The 15,455-nt window shown below is 39.4% G+C and overlaps 1 protein-coding gene across 2 annotated transcripts in view; it reads left to right on the top strand.

The window, feature by feature from the left end:
• The window catches only part of EPHB1 (EPH receptor B1), a 429,850-nt gene that overhangs the window by 381,808 nt on the left and 32,587 nt on the right, over positions 1 to 15,455 (top strand). For both annotated transcript variants that reach the window (XM_060768006.2, XM_067465922.1), the window contains exons 12-13: positions 145 to 360; positions 13,198 to 13,347. In XM_060768006.2, the coding sequence (XP_060623989.2) occupies positions 145 to 360; positions 13,198 to 13,347 (366 nt within the window). The remainder of the gene's footprint in view (positions 1 to 144; positions 361 to 13,197; positions 13,348 to 15,455) is intronic.

Raw genomic sequence — 15,455 nt, 5'->3', positions numbered from 1 at the left:
CAAAAATCAGCCTACTTTCCTGCCCAAATGGCTCTTCCTTTCCTTATGCTTCTTTTATGGACTTTTGCTCCCAGCAATGACTCTAGGTTAAAGTTAAATCAGTAAGAAATGCTGATTCATGTCATTTACCTTTTACTAATTCAGCAAAACGATGGGCAGTTTACAGTCATCCAGTTGGTGGGCATGCTACGAGGGATTGCAGCTGGTATGAAGTACCTTGCAGAGATGAATTATGTCCACCGGGATCTTGCTGCCAGAAATATACTTGTCAACAGCAATCTAGTCTGCAAAGTGTCTGATTTTGGCCTCTCACGTTACCTTCAAGATGATACGTCAGACCCAACTTATACCAGCTCTTTGGTAAGTACCATGTTTCTAGGAATGGAAAATCATATAATTGAACTTGGCAGCTTCAATGAAAGTAACATATTCACACATCTTCTGTGAATTGTTATAAAATGTGCACATTGCCACAAATTTTCACACTTTCCTGAGATTTTCAGAATAGAAGTGTCCTTAAAACAATGAACATATTTTAAAATGTGAATTACTAAAATGAGCACAATTGGGAAAAATACGCAACAATGTTTTACTCAATGGGGAGTAGTTTTCTATATTAAGTAAATTGAGCAAAATAAATGCACACATTAGGAAAATTGTTTTTAAAATGAGTTTCAGTACAAAAGGAAAAAAAACCTTCAATCTGGCATAAAACCAGTTTGGGAAGAAAACAGCCGCATCTGAGAGAAACTCAACAAAACCCTGCCTGTTTCTAGGAGAGGTACAGTTTTCAACAATTAGCTTTTAAGCAGTAATGATGACTGTGATAGTACTCTGGCCTTCTTTTCTAATGGTTTTAATACAAAATAATCTGGCTTAAATATTAATGCAAAATAGCCTGACTAAGCTTTTTAGTACATTTGTAATCTGTGGTTTGCTTAATGTACGATGGCAGAAATGAGGGCCAAGATCCAATGACAAACATATTGGAAGAGATAGTCTTGGCCCCAAATGCATAAGACAAAAGAGGAAGATGGGAGTGGAGAAAAGGGTCTGTTGTAAGGGGTTTGGAACTAACTGTTGCTATGAGCAAACAGGTGATTGTAGCAGATGGCAAATCCAAGGGAACAATAACATACTACTTTTCATTAGAACATGTGATAGGCTTGGCACAGCAGCACTTCACAATCACTCAGCTAAAAATGAAATTTTCAAAGACACTGGAAAGCTGTTCTTCTTGAAGCTTATGTTATTGCTGAGATATCATACTGCTTCCTCTATGAGATCCTAGGTTGCCAACAGTTCGTCTTTTGAAAGGCAGATTGAATTTCCAGTAGCACAACAATATGAGGGCATCACTAAATGCATGCAGATATTTTGCTCTTTACAGAAAGGGGCCAATGCTTCCTTCATGGGTAACGTCTGGTAAATAGAGTTCTGAACACTTTATACCTTGTCATACGTGCTGTCAGAATCACCGCGGATTGCCGCACATTGCACCAATCCCGGCAGCGCTTGCCCGGGAAGCCGAAATTTGCCACATATGATGACATTGTTCAGAATCAAAACAGTGCAGTAGGATTTAACAGTTCTTAATTTCAACTAAGGACCCCATCACACAGAATGCGCCTCTTCCCATTTTCAGTTAAACCGTGTGCTTCATTCCTCATCACACAAGTGGCTGTTATCTGCTCCCATTCTGTCATCTGTAGAATGCATGTGTCACATGGGATTTTCCCCTATTTTTTTTTTTTTAAAATGTGCTGTTGTTGAAGAGCTTTCAAAACAAGAAATTAGCAATAAGGCAGAATTTAAAGGTTCAGAATTGCACACTTACAGCAACAAAAAGAGGATAGAATTATTTACCAGTACTTTTCTGTGTCCAAGGAGTAATGGCAGCAGAAGGAGCATCAAGGTGCATGAAAAGACCACCCACATGCACACCCACACTGAAACCTCACGAGACGAACTGAAAATAGTCAAATACACCATTTTCCATCAGACAGAAAACATGTGTGTTTCTAAGCATATTTAAACTAAGGGAGGCGAGTGCAGCCAATTTTAGCCCATCTTTTAAATCCACTTATTTCTACATACTGCAGAGATGGAGTCCCACAGGACATCCATGGAATGGGTTGTGCATCCATAGAATTTCATCTTTGAAGCTTCTAGAAACAGACGGCACTTTATGTGTGATGAGGTCCTGTGTCTTAACAATATTTACAAATTTACAGATTTCTTGGGAAGAAACTTCAGTATCACATGCAATCTTATAAGATCTTTCAGACTCCATATTCACCCTTGATACAATGGCTTCTTTTGTTGTCTTGCTTAGACATGGAGAACAGTGGCTAATATCCACAAATATAGCCAAATACTGATTACCATCAGCTTCAGATCATCTGATGCACTTGCCAGGAACCATCAATGTGCTTTATTTATCTTGGTAGAATTACAGAAAATGGAATTGAAAAAAAGATCCGTTGGTTCTGTGTGAGCCTATTCTCATGATTATACCTCTTTTTTTCCTTGCTAGTTTGAAGCTCTGAGATTTCCATCACTTCCCCAGCAAGCTTATTTCAGCACTGAGTTGTCTTCATCCTCCTCCTCCTCCTCCTCTGAAAATGTTTAACTTCAAAATTGTTTCCTTGTCCTGGAGACTTATTTATTACTCATATGTCTTGGTTCATTTCAAAATCTACCAGTTTGCCAAACAGAACCGGACCCAATGTTCCAAATAATGCCGTAAAAGCATGGAACAGGGAGTGAATCCATCAAACCATCAAAGCCAGTTCTTCCATCCAGATGTGCACTTGTCCTCCATTAAACCAGCAGCACATATATCAAAGTCACTGGAGAACATAAAAGACAGTCTTGTCTAGGGGCTCCCCTTAATGTAGAAAACTGATGTGGGATATGCAGTCGGAGCATAATGTCTAGAGAAAAGCAGTTTCACATCACTTTCTGCAGCAAGTTTACATTCCATCTCCTCACAGCCCCTTAATCTAGAATCTATGCACTTTGTCTTTCATACATTGAAGTTATTTCTAACCAGCCTCTTTCAAACAGGGGAAAAGTCCAGTCTTACCCAGGTTTAAAATATCCGGGTCAGACTGGACTTCTGTCCCCACACCAGTAAAAAACCATGCTTTCCTGGGGGAGGGGTGTCCAGATGCCCTGCTGGACCTTCTGGCAGGGCACCCAGACACCAACATCCCCCCCCCCAAAAAAAAGCCTTAAAAAGTAAAAATTACTTACCCGACCAGCATTTCCCTGCTGCCAACCGTCTCCTGTCATGTAGAAAAGATGTGCCAGGAGAAAGAGGGGGAGCAATTTTCCTTCCCCCCCCCCTTCTCCTGGTGCATCATTTCTATATGCCAGGAGAGGAATGGCAGCAGGGAAATGTTGGCCTGGTAAGTTGTTTTTTCTTTTCTTTTTAAGTCTTTCCTGGGGCGTTTTGGGAGAGGATAGGGCTGTCTTGGGTTTTTCAAGCTCCATGAGCCCAAAAAATCTCAAGCTGTGTGTATTGGGACCAGAAGTCATGTGACATGATCCCTGAGCCAAATCCTCACAGCGCCCATCACTGGAAAGAAGAACCGGATTTTCTGAAAGACTTGGGTCTTTCCAGCTGTCAGATTATATCGGCACAAAGTAGGGATTTTCTGATTTGTGCTGAAGTAATTTCTTTTCAACCTGAGGCATCATTTGATGCACCACGTAAAAATCCAGGAGGGTGCACATTTTCCAGCCTGTGTGGATGCACCCTCTCTCTCTCCCTCCTTCCATACTTTAAAGAGGGCAAGCAACTAGGCTATCTTCTGCATCAAGGCTTCCCTAACTATTTTCTCTCCCATCTATGGCATCATCCTAAAATCTCTTATCTCCGAATCAAACCTTCATTTACAGGCAGTCCCCAAGTTATAGGTTATGTAGGTTTGTTCCTAAGTTGAATTTGTTTATAAATTGGAACAGATACATTTTTAAAATGTAACTCCAGTCAAATGTCTATATATATATATATTAGCTTTGGATAACAAGGAAGGGTTAACATCCCTGTGGTCTTTGTTTTTCTGTCTTTATACCGATAGAAAATTTTGCTTCACTTCTATTCCTGTGTTAATTGGATTCTGAAAAAAATGGCTTATTGTGGAAACAAGGATTTGTGATAAAGCATCAGTTGAGACACCTTTTCCGCATGAAAACTCTTTCAGGAATGAATTTCCCTTCTGAGGAGTAGATTTATCTCACTTCCTGTTGTCTCAGTCTCATTATGAATGTTGTCTCAGTCTCATTCATAACTGTGTGTCATTTGTAAGTTGGATGTTTGTAACTTCGGGACTACCTGTATTTGCTACACTGTTGTCTTGTACCAAAAAGAGGAATGGACCAGAGATAGCTCACAAGACCCCCTCTAGCATCATCATTCTGTGGGATTCTGTTTTTCCTCTTAGGAGATCAAAGTGGTGTGCTTCCTCTCTCCATTTTGTTCTTGGAGAACCTTGTGAGGTAGGTGAAGCTGAGAGGTGATCAAAGGTTTCCTTATAAGCTTTATGGTTGGAAGAGGAGGTGACCCCAGAATTACCCAGTCATACTGGAACTTCCCAACGGTTAGGATTAAACTGTCCTCGCTTCTGTGAACATCCTACAAAAGTTAGAAAGTTTCTGGGAGGGATTCCTTTGAATGAGATAATGTCATGCATGCATGTTTTGTGCTGTTGAGAAGATAAGACTGAGAGTACATCTTCAGTGTGGAATTAATTCAGTTTGACACCATTTTACCTGCTATGGGTCAATTCTATGGAATCATAGGAGGAGCTATAGTTTTAAAATGTCTTCAGTCTTGTCAAAGAGTCCTGATGCCTCTCCAAATTACAAATCCCAAGATCCCATAGCATTGAGCCATGACAGTTAAAGTTGTGTCAAACTGCATTCATTCTGCAGTGTAAATTCACCCTGGGATTATGCTGCTTGTTCTAGAACTGCCGTCTCAGCTAGAATATCAATTCTTTGATCCATTGTCCTTCCAGATGAACTGCAACTCACTTAACAGATCTTTGAGAAGTCTAGGCACTTGACAGTTGCATTTCTTCCTCATATTGAACAGACTGAAATTGAATTACAGAACTGATACCAGTTGTAGCAGGATCAATGGGAGCAGCAGAAACAGCAGGCAAGAAAACTGAGCAAAACTGGTTGGTGTAAACTGGTATAAATTTCAATTTTCCAAAGAGCCAGTTTCCTGCCATAGTAAATCATTGCAGCAATGTCACTTTACACCAGCTGAGGATCTGAGCAGTAAGATTCTTGAATCAGCCATCCGTAGCTCAACTGGGAGCTCTCCTCCTTCTCTGAGCTGCCTGTTCGAATCCATTTAAAGAAATCAATGTGAGTTTAAACTGCCCACTGCTGGCTGCCTGAGTTGAGCATGAAGTGGCCTCTCCCACCTCTGGAGAGAAAAAACAGATTTTCTCATCTGTATTTGTATAGATAATTTATGCCCCAAATGGCCTTCCCAGCAGCTGGGAAATGATACACTGCCTGCAATTACATCACTCCCTCCCATAGCAGCTTCACTGTAGCTTTGTTCAGGGCATAAGGAAGAAGAAAACAACCTTTGAGAAAACATCTCATTTCTACATTATTTAAATAGAGTTTTTATTTCAAAGACCAATCTGTTTTGCCATCCATCTCTGAAAAGCTCTGGTAAACTAGAGAAAACCATTTCCCCAGAGTCAGTGTGTGTTTGCCAACTATTCTCTTCCTTTCCACATTAGTTTTAATTATGGAATGTATCATTTACTTGGAAAATAAGACCATTGCTTTCTAATAGTTCATGTACACTCATTGCTGCTTATTTCTGGTTCTGGTTTCTTTAATATTGTTAATGGCATGACTGTTCTTATCAGACATGGTGTCACAAGATGGAATTGAGCTATGTGTTGGTAATAACGGGGAGTACATGAACACACTCGGGAGTACATAACAGGGAGTACATGAACACACTCGGGAAGTAATGCTACCCCTCTATTCTGTTTTGGTTAGACCACATCTGGAATATTGTGTCCAATTCTGGGCACCACAATTCAAGAGAGATATTGACAAGCTGGAATGTGTCCAGAGGAGGGCGACTAAAATGATCAAGGGAGGAGCAGCCCAGCCAAAGCCTATTTACCTATTTATCTTTCCAAGATGAAGAGGAAGCATTAGTGAGCACTCTCTGTGTTCGTCCACTTAACCAATTACAGATCCACCTCACTGTAGTTTTGCCTAGCCCACATTGGAAACTAGTCCAATGTGGGCTAGGCAAAACTACGGTGAGGTGGATCTGTAATTGGTTAAGTGGACGAACACAGAGAGTGCTCACTAATGCTTCCTCTTCATCTTGGAAAGAAGTGACAAGTGGAGTGCCGCAGGGTTCCGTCCTGGGCCCGGTCCTGTTCAACATCTTTATTAATGACTTAGATTAAGGGCTAGAAGGCATGATCATCAAGTTTGCAGACGACACCAAATTGGGGGGGATAGCCAATAGTCTAGAGGACAGGAGCAGAATTCAAAACGATCTTGACAGATTAGAGAGATGGGCCAAAACTAACAAAATGAAGTTCAACAGTGACAAATGCAAGATACTCCACTTTGGCAGAAAAAATGAAATGCAAAGATACAGAATGGGTGACGCCTGGCTCGAGAGCAGTACATGTGAAAAAGATCTTGGAGTCCTCGTGGACAACAAGTTAAACATGAGCCAACAATGTGATGTGGCGGCAAAAAAAGCCAATGGGATTTTGGCCTGCATCAATAGGAGCATAGTGTCTAGATCTAAGGAAGTAATGCTACCCCTCTATTCTGCTTTGGTTAGACCACATCTGGAATATTGTGTCCAATTCTGGGCACCACAATTCAAGAGAGATATTGACAAGCTGGAATGTGTCCAGAGGAGGGCAACTAAAATGATCAAGGGTCTGGAGAACAAGCCCTATGAGGAGCGGCTTAGGGAACTGGGCATGTTTAGCCTGAAGAAGAGAAGGCTGAGAGGAGATATGATAGCCATGTATAAATATGTGAGAGGAAGCCACAGGGAGGAGGGAGCAAGCTTGTTTTCTGCTTCCTTGGAGACTAGGACGCGGAACAATGGCTTCAAACTACAAGAGAGGAGATTCCATCTGAACATTAGGAAGAACTTCCTGACTGTGAGAGCCGTTCAGCAGTGGAACTCTCTGCCCCGGAGTGTGGTGGAGGCTCCTTCTTTGGAAGCTTTTAAGCAGAGGCTGGATGGCCATTTGTCAGGGGTGATTTGAATGCAATATTCCTGCTTCTTGGCAGGGGGTTGGACTGGATGGCCCATGAGGTCTCTTCCAACTCTTTGATTCTATGATTCTGTGATTCTACATGAACACACTCGGGGAAGAAAAGGTTTTCTATCTTTTGGCTGACACTAACCCTGTGGTTATTCACAAGGTGCCTCTTTTGCCCTGGAAGCATAGAAAATCTGGGCAAGATATTGTAGTCAACTGTGTTGGGGGTCCTTCTAACTAATCGTGGCTGTTTATATCCAAGGAGTTCCCTGCTTAAGCTTTAATAATGCTGAAGTTACTTGGTTTTATCTGGTTTATAACTATACAGGTGCCAATCCATGCAATATCTTATGTATTAAGGGCGTATCTTGCCATTGATATATGTAGCATTTTAATCATTTATATAGGATTTTAGTGGTGTGTTTTATTTGGGTTTAATGCTCTGGTTTTCATGTATTTTTATTTGTTTGCTTTATATGTGAAAGATATGGTCTAAGCATCAAATAAAACTTGACTTACAAAGTAATTTTCATCCCACCTTCAGATCCCAAAGATCAGTCCCCTTGTTCAATGTACCTATTGCTAGGTGTTCCTACTTATACTCCAAAATCAATTTCCCTTCATTTATCATTACCACCACTCAATTCATTCATCACATTATCACCTTCTCCAAATCACATTATCACCTTCTCCAAATCAGCCTAACTGTGTATGGTACACACAATAATTCTCCCTCACAGGACTTCTAAGTAAAATCAACCAAATTCATGAAAAGGATATACCTTTTGGAGGAGGATGGATGGATAGACAGAAAGATGTGTGCACACATTCATACACACATGTGCACACCATCTAATTTGTCTAGTTTTTATGTAAATGATCCAAAAAGCAAGACTAAACGTTTAAAAATTCCATTTTATAATTCATATTTGTCTATTTTTCATTTTGTATAATTTATCTCTCCCAACTTATTTATTATTCCTTAGCAAAAAAGCACAAACCTCTCTTTTTAAAAATCATTTAATTTTTTGGTGTAATCTGATTTTCTCTTACTGCCTGCCAATATCTCAACAGCCTTCCTTCCTCGTTCTCTCTCCGTGTATACTATTAACACATTTTCCATATATCTCAACTCTACATCTGCAGTACCATCATGCTGCTCTCAACACACTTGGTTTGTCCTGAAACTAATAAGGATCAGGCATGGTTAGTACATGGAATACCAGGGCTCTTCAGGTTGAAAAAGGAAAAAAGATTTGTGTGAAGTCCAGGGGAAATAGTGTTTAATAGAGATGGAAATACTGAGCTAGATGAACTAGATCAGGCATGGGCAAACTTTTGGGTGTGATGGCTTCATGACAAGGCAAGCCAAGGCAGCTGGGCTGGGCTGGGCTGGGCTGGGCTGGGAGGGGGCCACTCAACCCCTCCGTATGCCGGGAGGGGGGCTGGGGGGGGGCGAGAAAAGCATGTGGTGACGGAGAGTGCTCAAGAGGGCTCCCAGCAGTCGCATGTCTTCCTCCCCTGTCCTTGTGGCATAAAGACATGGCAGGCAGCCACATCCTTATGCCCAGATGACAGAGAAAATAAGGAGGGTCAAGCATAAGGGACCAGAGGGCTACATCTGGCCCATGGGCCTTATTTTGCCCATGCCTAAACTAGATGTACCAATGATCAGACTCCATGTGAGACAATCTCCTAAATTCCTAATTTAGTCCCTTCATTTACATGGTTGTCTAACTGTCAAATCAGCATCAACTGCTTTTGAACTAGCAAAGCTTAGCTCAGGGAGACTGCAATTGCTTCATTTGTAAGAACTCAACTAAGCTGAAAGGAATTCATATTTATACCCAGGGAACAAGGTTCACAAAATCCCCATAGATTTTTTCTCCATTGCTATAGAAATCATTATGACATCTCAAGTACATTCCCAGTTTCCTGTTTTTTTAAATAGGTTCCTTTTTATCCCAGCCTCAAGTCTAATTCGTTATATAATATAATAAGCATAATCAGTTGGACTTATTCATAAATATGTGTTTGCAGGCATTCTTTGAAACACAATGAAGGAGTCCTTACATGCACATAAATTTTATAATTTGAGCTTTGGGTAGGAAAACACTTGTTACTCTTCATTTGGTGTGCTCAGCTTTTTGTAATGAGCTGTCATCTCTGTGTCAAGGGCAGATCCACTTTCTTGCCTCCCTTCTTAGGGGAAGGGGCCTGAAGCAAAGGAAGTTTGCGTGCTTCACAATACAAAACAGCCAAGGGTGAGGAAGTGTCACTCAGGATAAAGCCCCAAAGACATAACTTCTACTTGATATGCAGAGAGGTACAGGGAAACAGCTGCTGCTGTCAGCTTTTGACGTCTGATTTTGGGCCTAGGAAGTGTGGGAGCACCTATATATTCTCTGTAGGAAACATACTGTCCTTTAGAAAACACTTGCATGTTCATTGGCATTCATGGGGATGGGATTTTGTTAGTTTAGCTACTGTTGATGTTTAACTACCACAGCTGGAACAAATGCCAGAATGCTAATCTTCTCACCAGAGATACTTCCTGCAGGAGCTAAGTGTGTCTTCTGTATGAAGGTATATGTAGAGGGACATGACAAATTGATTATTTACTAGTGAGATAAACCACATTTGTAATTTTTTGCCATGCTTGATGACACAGGGTGTCTCAACACCCCAGAAAATCCCATCAAGAAAAAGAACGTGGCCAATTACTATAAGATACTTCTTCTTTTATTGAGAGGGAAAAGATCACTACATTTTCTTCCCCAATCCTGTCAGTGTTTTATCTGTGAAAATCATGTGATATTAAAACAATGGTTTTGCTTTAAAAAGCAGTCACAGTGGCCCATGGTATCTCTTTGGTTTGATTCCAGGACCCCCTGTTGATAACAAAATCCATGGATGCTCAACTCCCATTTTGATTTTTGGGGGGATTTTAAAATATTTCCAAGCTATGAGTTGTGGAATACACAGATACAGAATCTGTGGATACAAGGGGCTGGCTATAATTTTATACCATGTCAATGACACTGACCCAAAGGTCTCCCAAATAGTGTTGTAGAAAAGATTTTTTCAGACAGTTCCCAAAATGTGAAGCATTATTGAAAGGTGAACATCAAACTCTTTAAATCTCTCCCCCCCCCCCCCAAACATGGCAAGAATATTTGTAATGTTTTGTTCTTGCATGAAATAATGAAACAAGTGTAAACTTATATACTTTAGATATGTAAAAAAATCCCAGGGAACCAACTTTTTTTTGTTTGGTTTTTCTATGGACCTTGTCACATTGAGAAATACGCTGTTTCTGAAACTCTTTGAAAATGCTTCTGATATATGATGTTTGCCCCATTTCATCAATAATCCATAGGGATGTGTCTGCCAAACATTGTTGTAATGAACTAACTGCCCATGGGATTCTAATTGTTTATTATTATTATTATTATTATTATTATTATTATTATTATTATTGATTTTATATGTTGCTGAAGTTCTGTTTTTACATGTGGTCAGAAAATCACTACACATTTCATCAGCTAAAATCTCCCAAGAACAATATTTTGAGACTTCTAAGCTTCAGCACGTGCAATATTCAGGGGGGAAGTGATGTAGGGAGGCATTTGAATAGATTGAGAGGAGCCTTTCATGGTGTGATGAGTCAAAGTGCAGTATTTACTAAATACTGCACCTTGTAATTGACTATGATGGGGAGAGTATACATCCTGTAAGAACACAGTATGCATCCAACAATTAAAAATATGGGATCCATACTGATTAAAATTGAGTATTTCCAAATATGATAAGATTCTATGCCACACATCTAAACCAAGTTAATTGTTTACTCTCAATCATGAAAATCACCATGCTATCAAAAGGATCCCTGTTGTTATAACTTTGAGAGGGAACAAGGCTAACTCTCCATGAATTCAGTTCCTCTCCTCTCAGATTCTGCACATCCCTTTTTTTGTGAAACAGGACCAAAAAAAATCCATTGATACGTATTGTAAAAATCTAGAACATAGTCTTTCTCTTCACAAATCAATGCTCAAGAATAAGGAATATACTTTAAGACACAATTTCTCTTGTATATTTTGTCCTTTGTGAGTTTCCACTCATCTTGAGAGAGTCTGTTTTGGATTTGCAATGAACCAAAGGCATTAAAATATCTTTTTTCTGTTTTGCTGGTATGACTAATTCTTTTAAAAAGGCACATTTTTGCACATTTAATATCAATGAAGGCAGGTTTTATAGTCATGAGAACCACTCTGTTTTACTGACATTACATAAATCATGGGCCCAAATTGGGGAAAAGACAGAACATGTGTGGTGTGTGTGCATATGTGTAAGTAGTTTTCATTAATACATTTAATACTAGAAATCTTTTTTTCACCCAAATTTGAATGCAATACATGGAAGGGAAACATCTATAACTCATTCCCAAGCTCTCATACATTTGGATATCTTGTAAGCAGGGATGGATGGGTTTTTTTGTTGTTGTTTCAGTATTGCTCAGTTTCTCATTTGTAAACCTTAAAAATTCTTTTTCATATAACATCTACATCATGGAATGTTTTGCACAATTTTCCCCAAATATAACAGATTTATATGCATTTTTATTAATGTATTTATTAGATCAGAGTATTAGAGTATATGTTTTATGTAGAACTGCATCACAATATTCAGGAGTATGTTCATATCAAAATAATGTATTTCATGTGTATATTGCTCTGTGAAGTTCAAATTAAATAAATTTACATCAAAATGGGAATTCAGTAAATTTCTCTTCATCTCTACTTTATAAGTAGTGCTGCAAAACAATTTATTACACTGAATTAATCACCTGAATTCAAGCTTAATTTCTTTTTATTGCAGTAAGTGCAATGGAAAAGAGAGCTGCAACAGGGGGCAGGGGACATAAACACTAGATATTTGACTTTGTCCATGGCCCAGAAGGCTTTTAAGTGTTTCTGCACTTTACAGTTGTGACAGATAAAACTGAATACTTAGGGTTCATATTTCTATTTGCTGAAACTCCAACAGGACAACTGAGAACTATGCAGTGTGATTCTAGAACTTAGGACTTATTGGCTTTTCAGGGTCTTCTGCTTCATCCGAATCAGCTGTTTTATTTGCACACGTGAATTATTTGATATATTTTTATTGTTGTTTTATTGTTCTAGCCCACTCCCACCTTCCCCTCCTTGTACATGCAATTTATACAGCAAACTACAGAAGTTACATTTGAAATGTCAATCTCAATCTTTATTTTTAATTAAATTAAGAATTATTTGATATCTAAATATGAAAAATGTCAGCTGTGGACTTGACAAATACAATGTCCATTTACTTGGGAGCTGCCACGGGATGAGCAATGTGTCCCTTAGATTGCAATTTTCCAAAATAATGTATTATTCAAAACTTAAGAGTATCTGAAGTAATGTCTGTATAATAAGTTGCAAAGTTTTGTGTGGGATCTGGATATCCATCTCTCGGCAATTTGTCATTAGGAGTAGGCTGACCTCATTAATTCTTCAAAGTTTGGCTCAGTTCTATTGTAATTTATGGCCCTTAGGGTGTTGAATAATTGTTTTCATGACATTTGAAAACCCTCCACCTTGCCATGCAAGAGGAAGAGAGGTCAAAGTTTTCTTAAGCATCTGTTTTCTTCTCAGCTGAACAGGAAGTGTTCTGCCCCCAAATATATTTGAGAAGCGAATTACCTTCTTTTTGAAGGTTCAGACTGAATTAATATTGATAATGAAGAGAACTCATTTGAGCATATTCAGAAGTTGTGCTTGATTCAAATTGTCATGTACCTTCTGTATTGCAGACAGGGAAGCACCAGTGCATTCACTGGGTCATTTTTAACTCATGCCTTTTTTTTTTCTTCTGTCAGGGTGGGAAGATTCCAGTGAGATGGACAGCCCCAGAGGCCATTGCATATCGAAAATTCACCTCTGCCAGCGATGTATGGAGTTATGGCATTGTCATGTGGGAAGTGATGTCATTTGGGGAAAGGCCCTACTGGGACATGTCCAATCAAGATGTGAGTTTTTATGATGTTTCTGTAAGAGAACAGTGATCATTTCATTGTGGGGTTTTTTAATGAAGAGAAGAAAATTAATGTTCACCATCCCACACTGTAAAGTTCATTTTCAACACCACAGGAATTATGTAATGGGTTTCCAATCCTATTGCTTCTTGGACATTAATATCCTGAAAGCCTCTGAGAAGTTTTACCTTTGGGAGAAAATGTCCCTTTTCATAGGAAATAAGCAGAAAGGCCCATTTCATCCAGCACCCTATTCAAATGTTTCCAGGATGCCTACCAGAATATCAATAATAATAATAATAATAATTTATTTATTTATTTATTTATTTATTTATTTATTCCCTGCACAGTCAAAACACACAAACATTGCAAAAAATCTATAAACACATATATTAAAATGTAATTCTATAAATGATACATATTAAAATGTAATTCTAGAAATGATACATATTGAAATGCACATGACAGATTAAAACACAGGACACGAGTTTAAAATTCTTGCTTAAAATTGGTTGGGTGACCCTACTGGAAGAGATAGGTCTTTAGATGGGTTTTAAATTCTGAAAGCTCATTTAGCTGTCAGAGCTCTTCTGGCAGGCTGATCCACAGTCTTGGGGCGGCAATGAAAAGGTCCTCTGGGTGATGGTTGCCTGTCAGGTTCTGGCTGGTTGGAATAGCCACCCCCAGAGGATGTAAGTGTGTGGGATGGATTAGATGGGAAAAGGTGATCCTATAGGTAACCTGTAGGCAATAATCCCCCCGTGTACAATATCTCCTTAGAATATGTTTTATTGAAATTTACTCCCTTTAAACATATGCCATTTTGTTCCATTTTAGTCATTGAAGTAATCTTTTAACCTTTCCTGATAGTTTTTGAGATATCTCTATACATTTGTCTAATTTTCTGATCATAATAAGAGCTTGTGGATATTGCCACATCTTGTGTCTCCTGCATCTTACATATAGAAGTTAACCTTAGAACTGAACAGCCCACATCCACTGTACAGAACACCCATCAATATGCTGTGTGTAGAATGTGTGGGCAATTGCCATGAAGCCAGGGTTATATTTCTGCCCCAAAAGTCTCTAGAGGCCACACAGACTTCCAAATAATGCCAATTAACACAAATTTAAAAATTGAGAGATGACCAGAAGACTATCTCCAGTTTTGAAAAATAGGAATTTTAAAAATATGAGCAGTTGCTGAGAACCCTCCAATCTAGCTTCTGAGAGATGGGATTCATGTTATTTTTTTGGATGGGGGGCGGGGAGAGGTAGATGACCACAAAACAATTTGGGGGGATTTTATGTGACTTTAGAGTTTCACTTTTCCCATACGTTGTGTAAAATGTAGAATGAAGTTTATAATCAGTGTAGCCAACAATATATTATTATGTCACTGGATATCCCATGAGCACTATACTGAAAGAAGGTCTTTTCTTAGTTCCTGAGCCACATTGAGCTTTGTGCCAGCTTTTATTCCTGCATATTACGACCTTGCTATTTTTCCTACTGGGAGTATTCAAACACAGCAGTTAGAGTAGGTTCCAACTACAGTCCATTGTTGAGCTTAAAAATGCTAACTGTGAGGCACCAGCCTCAGCCTGCTGCTTCTCCCCCCTCCCTTGCCTCTTGAACCGCTGCTGTAAGAAAGAGTTTCTAAGATGAAAGAAGCTAGGAAGGGAGAAGAATTGTGAATCGGAGTCAGCCAGTGTGGTGGTAATTGGATGCTAGGAACCCGGCAGGCCTTTGAAAATGTTCAGAGGTTTATGAGCCAGGCATGGAGACTTGATGAAGTCCTTCACTACAGCATGATAGGCAGAGATAATGAGAGTGGTGGCTGCTGTAACAGGGAAGGGACTACCTTTGTCTTGAAGCATCTGAAGTCAAATTAACCTCTGAATGGCCTGTTTCCTTCAGAAGCAAGAATGTTTCTGTTCCTCCTAGTGCAGAGGCCATGCCTTTTTCTTTACTCCCGCACTCATTGCACTGGTGTGCTGAATGCTGTCACTTGAAAAGGAGCTCTGTTCCAAAAAGGAAGGAGCAGAGGTGTGCATAATTGGCCTAAGGGCAGGAAAGGTGACTTAGAATTTCAGTGGGTT

This window comes from Anolis sagrei, chromosome 3, assembly GCF_037176765.1.
Source record: "Anolis sagrei isolate rAnoSag1 chromosome 3, rAnoSag1.mat, whole genome shotgun sequence".
NCBI classification, from domain to species: Eukaryota; Metazoa; Chordata; class Lepidosauria; order Squamata; family Dactyloidae; genus Anolis; species Anolis sagrei.
Note: the sequence above shows the minus strand (reverse complement) of the source record. Positions and strands in the feature narration are given on the sequence as shown.